This window comes from Mustelus asterias, chromosome 15 (assembly GCF_964213995.1).
Source record: "Mustelus asterias chromosome 15, sMusAst1.hap1.1, whole genome shotgun sequence".
NCBI lineage: Eukaryota > Metazoa > Chordata > Chondrichthyes > Carcharhiniformes > Triakidae > Mustelus > Mustelus asterias.
This window is the reverse complement of record NC_135815.1, coordinates 70,736,716-70,751,126: the sequence shown is the minus strand read 5'-3', so window position 1 is coordinate 70,751,126 and position 14,411 is coordinate 70,736,716. Positions and strand designations below refer to the sequence as shown.

General features: G+C 42.7%; 1 protein-coding gene across 4 annotated transcripts in view; it reads left to right on the top strand.

The window, feature by feature from the left end:
- LOC144504557 (unconventional myosin-VI) overlaps positions 1-14,411 on the top strand; it is a 226,968-nt gene that overhangs the window by 188,525 nt on the left and 24,032 nt on the right. For 2 of the 4 annotated variants that reach the window (XM_078230065.1, XM_078230066.1), the window contains exons 24-30: positions 754-844; positions 1,395-1,545; positions 3,062-3,270; positions 3,868-3,946; positions 7,563-7,723; positions 7,827-7,868; positions 8,192-8,221. In XM_078230065.1, the coding sequence (XP_078086191.1) occupies positions 754-844; positions 1,395-1,545; positions 3,062-3,270; positions 3,868-3,946; positions 7,563-7,723; positions 7,827-7,868; positions 8,192-8,221 (763 nt within the window). Of the gene's footprint in view, positions 1-753; positions 845-1,394; positions 1,546-3,061; positions 3,271-3,867; positions 3,947-7,562; positions 7,724-7,826; positions 7,869-8,191; positions 8,222-14,411 lie in introns of those variants that run through there. The other 2 variants (XM_078230067.1, XR_013499667.1) reach the window with 2 other exon arrangements.

The window sequence follows — 14,411 nt, the reverse complement described above, 5'->3', positions numbered from 1 at the left end:
CCCCTGCCCTCCATCGCCCCCGCCGCCTGCCCCCGTCCCCGCCGCCCCCGCCCCTGCCCCCCGCTACCCGCCCCTGCCGTCAGCCGCTGCTGTCGCCTGCTCCCTCCACGTGTCTCAGTTACCCTGCTGCTGTCTGCTCTACCAATCACAGAGTGATTCTATTCTGTGTTTGCTGCTTATAGTTTTGCCTGCATTTCAGTGTTGTGTCTGTCTGCCGCAAATGCGGGAGAGAAACAAAGTGTAAATGAAGGAACAGCATGCAGGAGTGTGGACGTTAGTCTGAATGCCAGAGACGCTTGCATTCGGGAATCCCCGCACTATGGAGAGGTGGAGGCTGAAAAATCCACCATTGCAGAATTTGGAGAAACGTACCCCTTGAGACATCTCCCGTATGCCCTGGGGTAACGCTATCTCACCTTGAGAACCACTGATCGCAGGAGCGCGTTTGCACCTTCCCAGATTCGTTTTGCATAGAATATTTGAGATCGGTGAACAAAGAACATTTTTACTCATCAATCTGCTTTGGTTTGTAACACTGACATTAAAGGGTTGATGTTTATTTTGCTGTGTTACCCATCCCTATATTGTGTGATTATGTTGTGAGAAATGTCAATATTCATGCTTTGGCTGGTTACAATTGGGTAAAATCCAAGCTATAATATGTTGACCGTTGTGATTCTTTACTCTCTCCTCATAAATAAAAGAACAAAAGCATGATATGTTGAGAACTGTTTCCATAATTTATTTCCACAGTGAAGAACAAGATGAAGTACCGAGCTGCTGCTTGTATCAAGATGCAGAAGACTGTCCGCATGTGGTTATGCAAGAAGAAACATAAACCACGGTGAGTGGTGCGGATGTTGGTCACTCTTTAAGTAGTTCTGGCAATGGCAGTGACCAGTTGCACGTGGCTCCTGATAGGTGAACTGTGCCGGATTGTTTGTGGAGCCATTCTGATATCCAGGTCCATCAGTATTCCTCCTGAATGCCATGTCCCTTGGGGAAAAAGGAAATATGTCTGTAATGGAGCTCAGCACAGCTTTCTTGAAATAACTAATGTAAGACAGGAGGCCACAGTCTTGCTGCTGCCTCCCAGGCCTCTGTGGCAGCACAATTGGAAAAGGTTGGATCTTGTTCAACGTATGTTATTTCAGGCTGGATCGTGGTGCTGATGGAATCATAATTGTTATATCTCACTCAAGATTTATTTGCTCTCCAAAGGCAAAATCCATTTATGAATGGCTTACCGCATAGCTGTTGCTTCTGAGTCTGGTTTTGCTCAGTTTTCGTGTTCATCCTGACTGACTCCTCTATTTTCCCAGCTGATGCACATGCTCCTTTATACATAATTGAGAATATCTTTGCTGATTGTAATCGAGTTTCCTTCCCCACAGCATTGATGGTCTGGTGAAAGTGAAATCACTCAAGCAGCGAGTGAACAGAATGACTGAGGTGGTGAAGGCCCTAAGGGAGGGAAAGGCTGAAATGAGTAAGCAAGTCCAGGATCTGGATTCATCAATTAATGCTCTTGTGACCAAAATTAAGGTACGTGTGAGGCTAAGCAGGTTTGAACAAACTTATAACAGTTTTAATTTTTCTCCTAATGCTCAAAATTCAGTGTGATAACTTTTCACTCTAATTATACCGAAGCGGGAGAATGGCAGCTCTTTGTGAATAAAACATTGATGCTCTTGTCACGTGCCACTGAATGGAACATTTCCAATACTCCTGCTGAAGCTTCATAAAATCACAGAGTCCCTACAGTGCAGAAGGGGGCCATTCAGCCCATCGAGAATGCACCGACTCTCTGAGATAGCATCTTATCCAGGTCCACCCCCATAACCCCACACGATTACCATGAATAATCCATCTGATGTACACTTCTTTGGACATTAATATAGCCAATCCACCTAACTGCACATCTTTGGAGTGTGGGAGGAAACCGGAGCACCTGGAGGAAACCCACGCAGACTCGGGGGGGGGGGGGGGGGGAGGAAGGGCGGAACGTGCAAACTCCACACAGTCAGTCACCTGAGGCCAGAATTGAACCTGGGTCCCTGGCGCTGTGAGGTAGCAGTGCTAACTACTGTGTCACCATGCCGCCATCTTGTGTACATACTTGAATGTCTTCAAAATGAATATGTGGAGTGTGAATATCACAAAAAAACAGTTTGAGTTATTTTGCCACCTATTTCTTCTGCTCTTATCCCTCCCTTCTGCATCCCCCATCTGGGGCAACAAACATATTTGAGGTATCACTAATGACTCCCCTCAGAAACTGCTTCAAATTTTGAAATTTGAGGCAAAAAATCCAAATATCAAGTTGCACCAAATAAAAAGAAAATGACCATATTAGTTTGTCTATCACAGGAATCGTCTTCCTCATTGTACAAAAATAATGGCAAATGCCATTTTCTGACTTATTTTCTTTGTTGAAGTCCTAGTGTTATTAGAGTATCGGTATCTTGCTGACGAGATTATTCTTTACCTGTGATTCTGTCCAGTGATTACTGGAAGGCTGTTGAATAATGGGAATGCATCAAAATCCCATCCTCACTTTATTTTCTATTTTAATAACTTGTCACTGTTTGTAGGTAGGAGGATGGAATGATGGACTGCAGACCTGTCCACCTGACCATCCTGCAGTGCTTTGGCTCTCCCCATATTCCACTTAGGAACAGCTGAGAAGTGTCAGGCTTTCTTTGTTCCCTTTTGCTTTTCCCCAGTCACTCCTAGAACGATGGAGTTTCAGCAAATCACTTTGCTAGAAATGGCGGAATAAAAACAAGCCAAAGATATTAGGGTCATGAGAAGATGGACATCCTGCCCTTGTTTTGAATGAATTGAATTGATTTATTATTGTCACATGTATTGGGATACAGTGAAAAGTATTGTTTCTTGCGCACTATACAGCCAAAACATACCGTTCATAGAGTCCATAGGGGAGAAGGAAAGGAGAGGGTGCAGAAACATGCATTGCTGGGGTACTGGTTCTGAACACTCTGAGAAAAACTAGTTGACTTGTGATAGTCTCTTCCTCGGTCTTTGCTTTCCATCGTAGAACGTTATAATGACCAGGGATCAGATTGATAAGGAGTATGCTGCTCTGGTGAAACGATCAGAGCAGCTTCTCAGCACGCTCCAGAAGAAGAAACAAGAGGAGGAGGAAGCTGAGCGGCTGCGAGTCATCCAAGAAGAAATGGAGAGAGAACAGAAGCAGCATGAGGAGGAGGAGCGACGCCGCAAGCAAGAGGAGGAAGAACGCCGGCTGTAAGTCTGTGTGCGAGAGTGTGTGTATTCTATCAGTGTACACAATTATCTGTGTATTTGAATCTGTACAGGTTTAACGTCACAGCATGTGACTGAGAATTGTTTTTAATCGCCAGTCTTCCTGAGGCAATAAGAATGGTTCTTGTGTGCATTCGGGAAAAAAAAATCATTGATCACCCCCCCCCACCCCCAACCTTGCCACCATGTTCACCCGCTGGCATGTCCACCTTGCTCACTCACTCGGGCATTGTGAATACCAATAATTATGGGCTATTTCTTGCTGTGTCTGTCAAGTTAAAGGAAACCCGAAGTGACCTGATTATATCAGAATAGTTTGCGACCACTTGATTTTATGAATGCTGATATGTTGGATGCGCATTTAACGTTGATTGAATTAGGTGCATGTGGCTTTTCAATAATGAATCTACAAAGTACCCGATTTGTGTTATGATGCCCTAAAACATTTCTTGCAGGAATTTCTCCAATAGTAACTCGTTCTAACAGAATTCCTTGCTGCATTTTTAATGATCTTGCTCTAGCTCCTCATGCAGCGATGAGGCCTTTAACTTACTCATCACCCTCTCCTGTTTTCACTAGGAAAGCTGAAATGGAGTTGAAGAGGAAACAGGAGGAGGAGGAGAGGAAGAAAGGGGAGGAAGAAAAGCGACGACTGCAGGTTTGAATTTTTCAAGATATGTGTAAAATGGTGTTCGTCAGTCGCGGTAAAGGCCTCAGAGCGATTCTGTTGAGTTGATCTGGAGGTTCAACAAAAACGAATGCTAGTTCAACTTTTTCTCCATGGACAATGTTAGATAATGAGCAATGTTTAAGTTTTACTTGACAGGATAGAATCTATTGAGTTATAGAAGAGTGAGTTTAGAAGGTTTGAGCAATGATCTGAGAAAGGGCGGTACAGTGGTTAGCACTGCTGCCCACAGCGCCAGGGACCCGGGTTTGATTCCCAGCTTCAATCACTGTCTGTGTCAAGTCTACACATCCTCCCCGTGTCTGAGTGGGTTTGCTCCGGATGCACCGGTTTCCTAAAACACTCCAAAGATGTGCGGGTTAGGTGCATTGGCCATGCTAAATTGCCCCTTAGTGTCCTGAGATGCGTAAGTTAGAGGAATTAGCTGTGTATATAAGCAGGGTTACGGGGAAAGGGCTTGGGTGAGATTGTTGTCGGTGCAGACTCGATGGGCCGAATGTTGTCCTCCTGCACTGTAGAGATTCTATGGAAGTGTGCAAAATGTTAAAAGGATTTGGTAGGTGAGATACAGAGAAGCTATTTTCTCTGATGGATTGCAAAGAGATTATGATATCAAAATTAGAGCTAGGTCACTTAGGAGTCTAATGGAAAAGAATTTTATCTCACTCTCAGGGTAGTAAAAATCTGGAATTTATTTCCAACAGCTGGGTGTACTGATTAAGTCAAAGGTTTGGAACTTGGATCAATAGATTCTTGTCAGATAAGCGTATCCAAGGGTAGACAACTTGGCCAGAAAAATAGAGTTTATTATCTAATAAAATGGTGGAGAAGGCTGGAGGTGCTGAATGTCCTATTTCTTGTTCCTAATGTTTGTATTTTGATCTGAATTATTAGAACAGTGTTACTTCAGGCTTTTCGAGAAAGTGTGTAGAGTCTTTATCATCCAGAGACCCATTAAGTACTCTCCTTCACAGCATTTCTTTTGAAGTTTTATTGCTGCTAGGCATGGGTGCTAATAAATGGAAAATCCTTCTTTCTTCAGCTAGCTTTGCAGGGCTGAGTGAAACTACATATCTCTGATAATTTGCAGTGACTGAGAGAGAATGTGGTCTGTCTGAAGGACAGTTCCCACAGTCTGAATGTAGATAAGACAGGTTCTGATGCTGAACGTCCTGACATAGACTGAATCAGTGGAACATGCTGAATAAACAGTGGGTGTGTTGTCCAGGTTTTGCATGTTTCAAACACAAAGGGAGTAATAGGTGCAAACATCTGACACTGCAATGTGTCTGGGAGCTGCACAAGGAATTATCTTGATCTTATTCAAGTGCTGAATTTGTATAGCATTCCATTGTCCCACTGAATAGAAAAATACTCTGTTTCATCATATAAATCAAATCAATATCAGTTTGGAAATTATTTGATTCTTGTCTCACCAGATATGATTAAGTGAAAAGCAATAGAGTATCATCTTCCTAGTCCTACTTTTGGAAAGAACATGTTTTTTGTAATAGTAAAATAATTTGGATGTAGAAGAACAATAGGTTTAAATGGTTTCATTCAACTTTGTGTGGACTTCTTTCGTGGTGCAGACTTGCAGCAGCCTTAGATGGGTTCAGCTTAATTTACCATAACTTGTAGTTCAGTTTCAGAGTTACAATCACGATGATGACACTTTGCTATTGTAGCATAACTTGTAACTTGATAACAATTGTGTGCTTACAATTGAAGTCAGGTAGTCGTGATTGGACTTGTGCCTCCCTATTCCCAGAAAGGGGTTGTAGTTGGGCTAAAGCTGATTTTTCACTTATGTTGATCTGGCTTCATCCCCTTGGATGAATTAACTGTGACATTTAAGGTGTGCATCTCAAGTCCTACATAATTGCCAATGTCTTCTGCTACATCTGGCGTGTCTTCTCACTCCTAATTTATTCTTCCCACACATTCATTTACACCTTTTGAATTTGTAGTGAACAGCAATAATTTATATAGCGCATTGAGCATAGACCTTCCCAGACTGTCTTAGGAGGATTTTGAAGCAAAATTTCACACTAAGCCAATTTAGGAGATATTATGATGGCAAAAATCTTGGTCAAAGAGATAGATCTTAAAGGAAGAAATGGGAAGTTCAGGGAGGAAAGTCCGGAGCTTTTAGGGCCTAGGCAGCTGAAGGTACAGCCACCAATGGTGGAGCAATTGAATACAGTAAGAAGTTTAACAACACCAGGTTAAAGTCCAACAGGTTTATTTGGTAGCAAAAGCCACACAAGCTTCTGCTACCAAATAAACCTGTTGGACTTTAACCTGGTGTTGTTAAACTTCTTACTGTGTTTACCCCAGTCCAACGCCGGCATCTCCACATCAGGAGCAATTGAAAGCAGAGTTGAGTCGAGACCAGAATTAGATGAGTGTGGATATCTCAGTGGTTATGGGGGCTGGAGGAAATTACGGAGATAAAGAGAGGTGAGGGATTTGAAAATAAGATGAGTATTTTAAAAGTGAAGGGATGCTTACCCAGAAACCCAAGTAGGGTAGCAATCACGGGTGACAGGTGAACAGGACTCGGTGTGGGAGGGTTTTGGATAACCTCGAGGTCATGGCATTTAGAGTGTCGGAGGGCATTGAATATTTGAATGTCGCAGTAACAAATCATGAATGAGCATTTTAGCACCAGGTGAGCTCAGGCAGTGATGAAGTCAGGCAGTGTTTGGAAATGGAAAAGACTCTCTTAGTAATTACACAGAAATGAGGCTGGAAACTCATCTTGGGATAAGATATGACACCAGTGATGTGCAGAGTCTGATTCAGTCTTAAACAGTTGCCAGGAAGAAGGACAGAGCTAGTCACAAGGGAACAGAGTCTGGAACAGGAACAAAGACATGGTTTCAGTTGACCCAGTGTTTAATTGGAGGAAATTTCTGCTCGTCCAGCCTGGATATCAGATAAGCAGTCTGATAATTTAGCAACAATCCATACTGAAAAAAATTCTATCACTGAATTCAATGCAATTTCCTGAACTTTAGCTTACCTCGTTTTCTTTTCACTCTTAGTTTGAACCTCTTGATCAACTGTTCTTGTGGCCCATTCTGAACAAACTAAGACAAAAGCCATCCTTCACTTGTTTACCAGCAGTACTTTCCAAATTACCAACTGCCTGACCTTTGGCCACCCGTCCCCACCATCAATAAATAGCTGTTGATTTGCACAACACCTTTCTCTCTTCCACTTTTGAGTGCTTATCCTCAATAAAGTTTTCACTGTCTCCTATCTCAGTCATTTGCTCTGGTATGGCCCCAATCTTTCAACATCTCCATCAACTTTTTCATACTGTTAGCTTTAACACTGCAGGAAAAACTTGATGAAGTTAGTAGATGAAGTGAATTTGCTTTCTGTCAGACATTCAAGAATGCTGGTCTGGCAATCTACCTTTGTCAATATAATCAATTATAAAATCTTTAAAATAATGAACTGTGTGTGTCCAGGAGATATTGCCCATTTGCTTGTCTGTAATGGCAGTGAATAGCCTCACCAATATCAAGAGCTAACTAAATAGTTGCCTCGGTTTATACACCTTTTGTGTTTTCAGGCTGCAATGGAGGCTCAGCTTGCTTTGGAGCGTGAGGAGGAAGCTCATAAACAGACGTTGCTTGAGCAAGAGCGACGTGACCGGGAGCTTGCCATGAGGATCGCGCGGAGTGAGTCTGAGCTCATCAATGATGAATCGCCAATGGATGCAGGAATCAAGAGGTGGGGGCGAAAAGCGTTTGAAAGTTCATTCTATTGTCTTTGTCCCCAATTCCTCTGACGTTTTGTGCTGGAAGCTTAATAATAAATGTCTTTTCTTCCACAGTGTTGAAGTTAAACACATCCGTCCAGTTGCAGCTGCTGCTAAGTATGGATACATAACCTGCACTTCTGTCTTACACCTTTAGTAAATCACCCCCTCTGTATAATAATTATACTATATTAATTCTAGAATTCCCACACAGATTCCCGTGCAAAGAATTGCACAAATTAATAATCAAGATGATTTTATGCTGAGACTTTCTAATCATCATTTTTGCATGAATTCAGATTATTTTTTGTCTGAAAAGAATAAAATTAATGGAACTCCAATTAAATGCATGCACAGAGTTACCGCAAGCTGTCTGCTTGTGGAGAGATGTGGGGTTTATGTGCTAAGCAGAATCTAACTAAAGTGTGTTCTATTTCCAGATCTGGTGGACCACAATCCAAAATGACAATGTATGAGTTTTCTGTTATTTCATTTCTTTTATTAACACTATTGGGCATTGGTGACGCGGCGGATATTATTGACTTTGATATTGGTGATGGTACATTTGTCTTCCCCTGGCCTTTTAAAGAAAAACAAAGTTAAAACTACACTTAACTGTTCTTAACCTGACTGTTCCAATTCAACACATTTTCATTGATTATTGCTAGCCTTGAGAGTTGTTCCTCTTTGCTTGCTATATCAGTGGGAATGACAATGGTTTATAACTATCAAGTCTCCAACCCAGATTGGTGGATTGCCTGCCTACCTATCTACTTGCTGGCTGTGAGTTTAGGTGGCTTCAATTCAGTTCTGAGAGTGAGGCCAAAACATGGATATATACGCTAACCGGCACTAAATTTAGACTGGGAAGATGCATGATGGCATGTGTGAGAAATGGAGAAGTATCATGCCAGTGCACCACTCTGCTGTAATGAGAGTTGGGTTGCAGTATATTATTGAGACTGAATGAAGGAAAGTTTACCCTGCATCAAGCTGCTATAACTAACCTTTGGACTGCTTGGTGCTGATATGAACATCTGAAATGAAAAGCATCTCCGCGCACCCCCCCCCCCCCCCCCCCCCCCCCATCCTACAAATTGTATCACAAACTTTTAGATCACAGTTTATTTCTATCTTGATATTATCTGCTTTATGCTCTGTTCCATGGGTACAACAAATAAAGGGATTGGTGAAGAGAAGAGTGAAAATGTGTTACCTCAGATATTTTTATCATGGGTTACATGCCCCCTCCCCTGCTCCGGTTCCGAGAATTGTCACTAATGGCTCCAGTCCTTCACACTTCAAAAAGACCTCTGCAGCCCCTTTTATTTATTCGTGGGGCATGGGCGTCGCTAGCTGGTCAGCATTTATTGTCCATCCCTAGTTGCCCTTGAACTGAGTGGCATGCTAGGCCATTTCAGTCACGGGTCAATCACATTGCTGTGGCTCTGGAGTCACATGTAGGCCGGACCAAGTAAGGACGGCAGATTTCCTTCCCTAAAAGACATTAGCGAACCAGGTGGGTTTTTCCTGACAATCAACAATGGTCAACAGTAGATTCTTAATTCAAAATATTTTTATTGATTTTAAATTCCACCACCTACTGTGGTAGGATTCAAAACCAGATTGTTATCTCTGGTTTGTTACCCGTGCCACGTGATAGTGAGGAGAGGAATAGGGAGAGAGAGCAGTTGAACATGTGGCTACAGGGATGGTGCAGGAGGGAAGGATTCCAATACCTGGACAATTGGGGCTCATTCTGGGGTAGGTGAGATCTCTACAAATGGGATGGTCTACACCTGAACCAGAGGGGTACCAATATCCTGGGGGGGGGGGGGGGGGGGTGAAATTTGCTAATGCTCTTCGGGAGTGTTTCAACTAATTCAGCAGGGGAAGGGTACCTGAATTGTAGCTCCAGTGTACAGGAGGTTGAGAGTAGTGAGGTCATGGATAAGGTTTCAAGGTCGCAGGAGTGTACCGGCAGGCAGGAAGGTGGTTTGAAGTGTGCATACTTCAATGCCAGGAGCATCCGGAATAAGGTGGGTGAACTTGCAGCATGGGTTGGTACCTGGGACTTCGATGTTGTGGCCATCTCGGAGACATGGATAGAGCAGGGACAGGAATGGTTGTTGCAGGTTCCAGGGTTTAGCTGTTTCAGTAAGAGCAGGGAAGGTGGTAAAAGAGGGGGAGGTGTGACATTCTTAGTCAAGGACAGTATTACGGTGGCAGAAAGGACATTTGATGAGGACTCGTCTACTGAGGTAGTATGGGCTGAGGTTAGAAACAGGAAAGGAGGTCACCCTGTTGGGAGTTTTCTATAGGCCTCCGAAAAGTTCCAGAGATGTAGGGGAAAGGATTGCAAAGATGATTCTGGATAGGAGTGAAAGTAACAGGGTAGTTGTTATGGGGGACTTTAACTTTACAAATATTGACTGGAAAAGCTATAGTTCGAGTACTTTAGAGGGGTCAGTTTTTGTCCAATGTGTGCAGGAGGGTTTCCTGACACAGTATGTAGATAGGCCAACAAGAGGCGAGGCCACATTGGATTTGGTACTGGGTAATGAACTAGACCAGGTGTTAGATTTGGAGGTAGGTGAGCACTTTGGTGATAGTGACCACAATTCGGTTACGTTTACTTTAGAAATGGAAAGGGATAGGTATATACCGAAGGGCAAGAGTTATAGGGGGGAAAGGAAATTATGATGCAATTAGGCGAGATTTAGGTGGCATAGGTTGGAGAAGGAAACTGCAGGGGATGGGCACAATTGAAATGTGGAGCTTGTTCAAGGAACAGCTACTGCGTGTCCTTGATAAGTATGTACCTGTCAGGCAGGGAGGAAGTGGTCGAGCAAGGGAACCGTGGTTTACTAAAGAAGTTGAATCTCTTGTGAAGAGGAAGAAGGAGACTTATGTAAAGATGAGACGTGAAGGCTCAGTTAGGGTGCTTGAGAGTTACAAGTTAGCCAGGAAGGACCTAAAGAGAGAGCTAAGAAGAGCATGAGGGGACATGAGAAGTCTTTGGCAGGTAGGATCAAGGAAAACCCTAAAGCTTTCTATTGGTATGTCAGGAATAAAAGAATGACTCGGGTAAGATTAGGGCCAGTCAAGGACAGTAGTGGGAAGTTGTGCATGGAGTCTGAAGAGATAGGAGAGGCGCTAATGAATATTTTTCGTCAGTATTCACGCAGGAAAAAGACAATGTTGTCGAGGAGAATACTGAGATACAGGCTATTGGACTACACGGGATTGAGGTTCATAAGGAGGAGGTGTTAGCAATTCTGGAAAGTGTGAAAATAGATAAGTCCTCTGGGCTGGATGGGATTTATGCTAGGATTCTCTGGGAGGCTAGGGAGGAGATTGCAGAGCCTTTGGTATTGATTTTTATGTCGTCATTGTCTACAGGAATAGTGCCAGAAGACTGGAGGATAGCAAATGTTGTCCCCTTGTTCAAGAAGGGGAGTAGAGACAACCCTGGTAATTATAGACCAGTGAGCCTTACTTCTGTTGTGGGCAAAGTTTTGGAAAGGATTATAAGAGATAGGATTTATAATCATCTGGAAAGGAATAATTTGATTAGGGATAGTCAACACGGTTTTGTGAAGGGTAGGTCGTGCCTCACAAACCTTATTGAGTTCTTTGAGAAGGTGACCAAAGAGGTGAATGAGGGAAAAACAGTTGATGTGGTGTATATGGATTTCAGTAAAGCATTTGATAATGTTCCCCGTGGTAAGCTATTGCAGAAAATACGGACGCATGGGATTGAGGGTGATTTAGCGGTTTGGTCAGGAATTGGCTAGCTGTAAGAGGACAGAGGGTGGTGGTTGATGGGAAATGTTCATCCTGGAGTTCAGTTACTAGTGGTGTACCACAAGGACCTGTTTTGGGGTCACTACTGTTTGACATTTTTATAAGGGCGTAGCAGGATGGGTTAGTAAATTTGCGGATGACACTAAAGTCGGTGGAGTTGTGGACAGTGCGGAAGGTTGTTGCAGGTTACAGAGGGACATAGATAAGCTGCAGAGCTGGGCTGAGAGGTGGCAAATGGAGTTTAATGCGGAAAAGTGTGAGGTGATTCACTTTGGAAGGAGTAACAGGAATACAGAGTACTGGGCTAATGGTAAGATACTTGGTAGTGTGGATGAGCAGAGAGATCTCGGTGTCCATGTGCATAGATCCCTGAAAGTTGGCACCCAGGTTGATAGGGTTGTTAAGAAGGCGTACGGAGTGTTAGCTTTTATTGGTAGAGGGATTGAGTTTCGGAGCCAGGAGGTCATGTTGCAGCTGTACAAAACTCTGGTGTGGCTGCACTTGGAGTATTGCGTACAGTTCTGGTCGCCGCATTATAGGAAGGATGTGGAAGCATTGGAAAGGGTGCAGAGGAGATTTACCAGGATGTTGCCTGGTATGGTGGGAAGGTCTTATGAGGAAAGGCTGAGGGACTTGAGGTTGTTTTCGTTAGAGAGAAGAAGGTTAAGAGGTGACTTAATAGAGGCATACAAGATGATCAGAGGATTAGATAGGGTGGATAGTGAGAGCCTTTTTCCTCGGATGGTGATAGCTAGCACGAGGGGACATAGCTTTAAATTGAGGGGTGATAGATATAGGACAGATGTCAGAGGTAGGTTCTTCACTCAGAGAGTAGTAAGGGCGTGGAATGCCCTGCCTGCAGCAGTGGTGGACTCGCCAACTTTAAGGGCATTTAAATGGTCATTGGATAAACATATGGATGATATTGGAATAGTGTAGGTTAGATGGGCTTTAGATTGGTTTCACTGGTCGGCGCAACATCGAGGGCCGAAGGGCCTCTACTGCGCTGTAATGTTCTATGTTCTAAAACCGGGTCCCCAAAACATCAGCTTAGTTTCTGGATTAAAACTCTAGCGATAATACCACTAGGCCGTCACCTCCCCATAAGACTTTGCAGACAAAGAGTCAATTTGCAATCCTTTGACCTGCTCAGAGTAAAACTGAAACAAAAGTAAAACACTGTGGATGCTAGAAAACTAAAGTATAAACAGAAAAGTCTGGAAGTACTCAGCAGGGTCTGGCAGCACCTCCAGAGAGAGAAAGACCTGAAATGTTAACTCTCTATGACCTTGCATTGGGTAAAATCCAAACTTGAACCCCTGTGTGATTCTGTTGCGTTGGTCTGCTGTATTTTTTTAAAAGTATACAGTACTGATTGTTTACCTTGTGATAAAAATGTGTTGCCTGTCAACTTTATACATTTCGTGTGAAGTTTACACTTGGTCTTAACTTTGCACATGAGACAGCGCAGGAGGTTAACTATTCATGTTTGTAAAAGATCAATACATTGGGTAACTAATCAAACATTTCACCATTAAGTATGGCTCAACACCTATAACACACGGCATTGATCAACATTAAGGATATTTATAATTGTCAATCTAATCCTAGCCCACTGAAAAGAGATGAGTAACATAAATACTAACTCTTCTATTTAATGAAGAGCACTCCATATTTAAATACTGATGCCTGTAGTCTGTAAAGTCACAAAACATACCATCTAAGCAAAATAATTTTGTAGCAGAGTTACTGAACTCGCAGGGATACTTGCGTGGCATTTTTTTTTTTGCAAATTTATGAACCACATAATGGATCTGGTTTCCAAGCACAGTCTCCTTTATTAATCCTTACACTTTGATAGATTCTCAGGAAATAGCAATCTTGTTCAGCTAACTGTTCTATTAGTACTCACTTAGATAATGAAGTGCTAATATTGTTACGATCATTGTGGAGGCTGATGACCTTTAAAAAGAAATGAGAACTTCCAGTTAAAACCTCAAGGATAACATGGCAAGAGTTTGTGTTCTTAAGACTTATACTGTAACAAAAGATTAAACACTAACTATGTGTAAACCACTTGTACTTTAAACCACAGAATAGAACTTCCCCCATTTACTTTTAGCACAAGCAAAAAGACATTTCAAAGCATTCTTTCCACTGTCCTTAAAGTAGATATTCAGTTCTCCTGGAGCCAGTCTAAAGTGAATCTTAATTTCTGAGAGTTTACTACTGCTTTTTTATTTTCTCAGCATTGTAACTTTTAATCTCAGAACTGCCTTTCACTGAAGTTCTTTTCCCTGGAGATTCTTCCTCTAGCACAAGCTGGCCAAATCTTCCAGTCTTATTTTAAATCCTCACAAATTTAGTCTTTCCAATCTGAGTGTGAGCTCCCACCCACATCCCTGCATGGTGTACCATTGATGTGTTTGACCTCCAACTCTCTCTCGGATCTGATCTCTCAATGATTTCTGAAGGGTTCTACACCACTCAAAACATATCTCTATGACGTGAATCACATTGGTCTTGTAACCAGGTAGGAATGCTGATTAGTTATCTTTGAGAACCCCAACTCTATTCTATGTTGGAAGCAAATGGACATGTTAAAGCATAAAAGTTTACAACCCAATATTCTCAACATCTTCCTGGCACTCCAGAAACTGCTGATCTAGCCATTGTATGATGTGGAGATGCCGATGTTGGACTAGGATAAACACAGTAAGAAGTGTCTCAACACCAGGTTAAAGACCAACTGGAATATTTGGTAGCACAAGCCACAAGCTTTCGGAGCGCTGCCCCTTCATCAGGTGAGTGGGAGTTCTGTTCACAAACAGGGCATATAAAGACACAAACTCA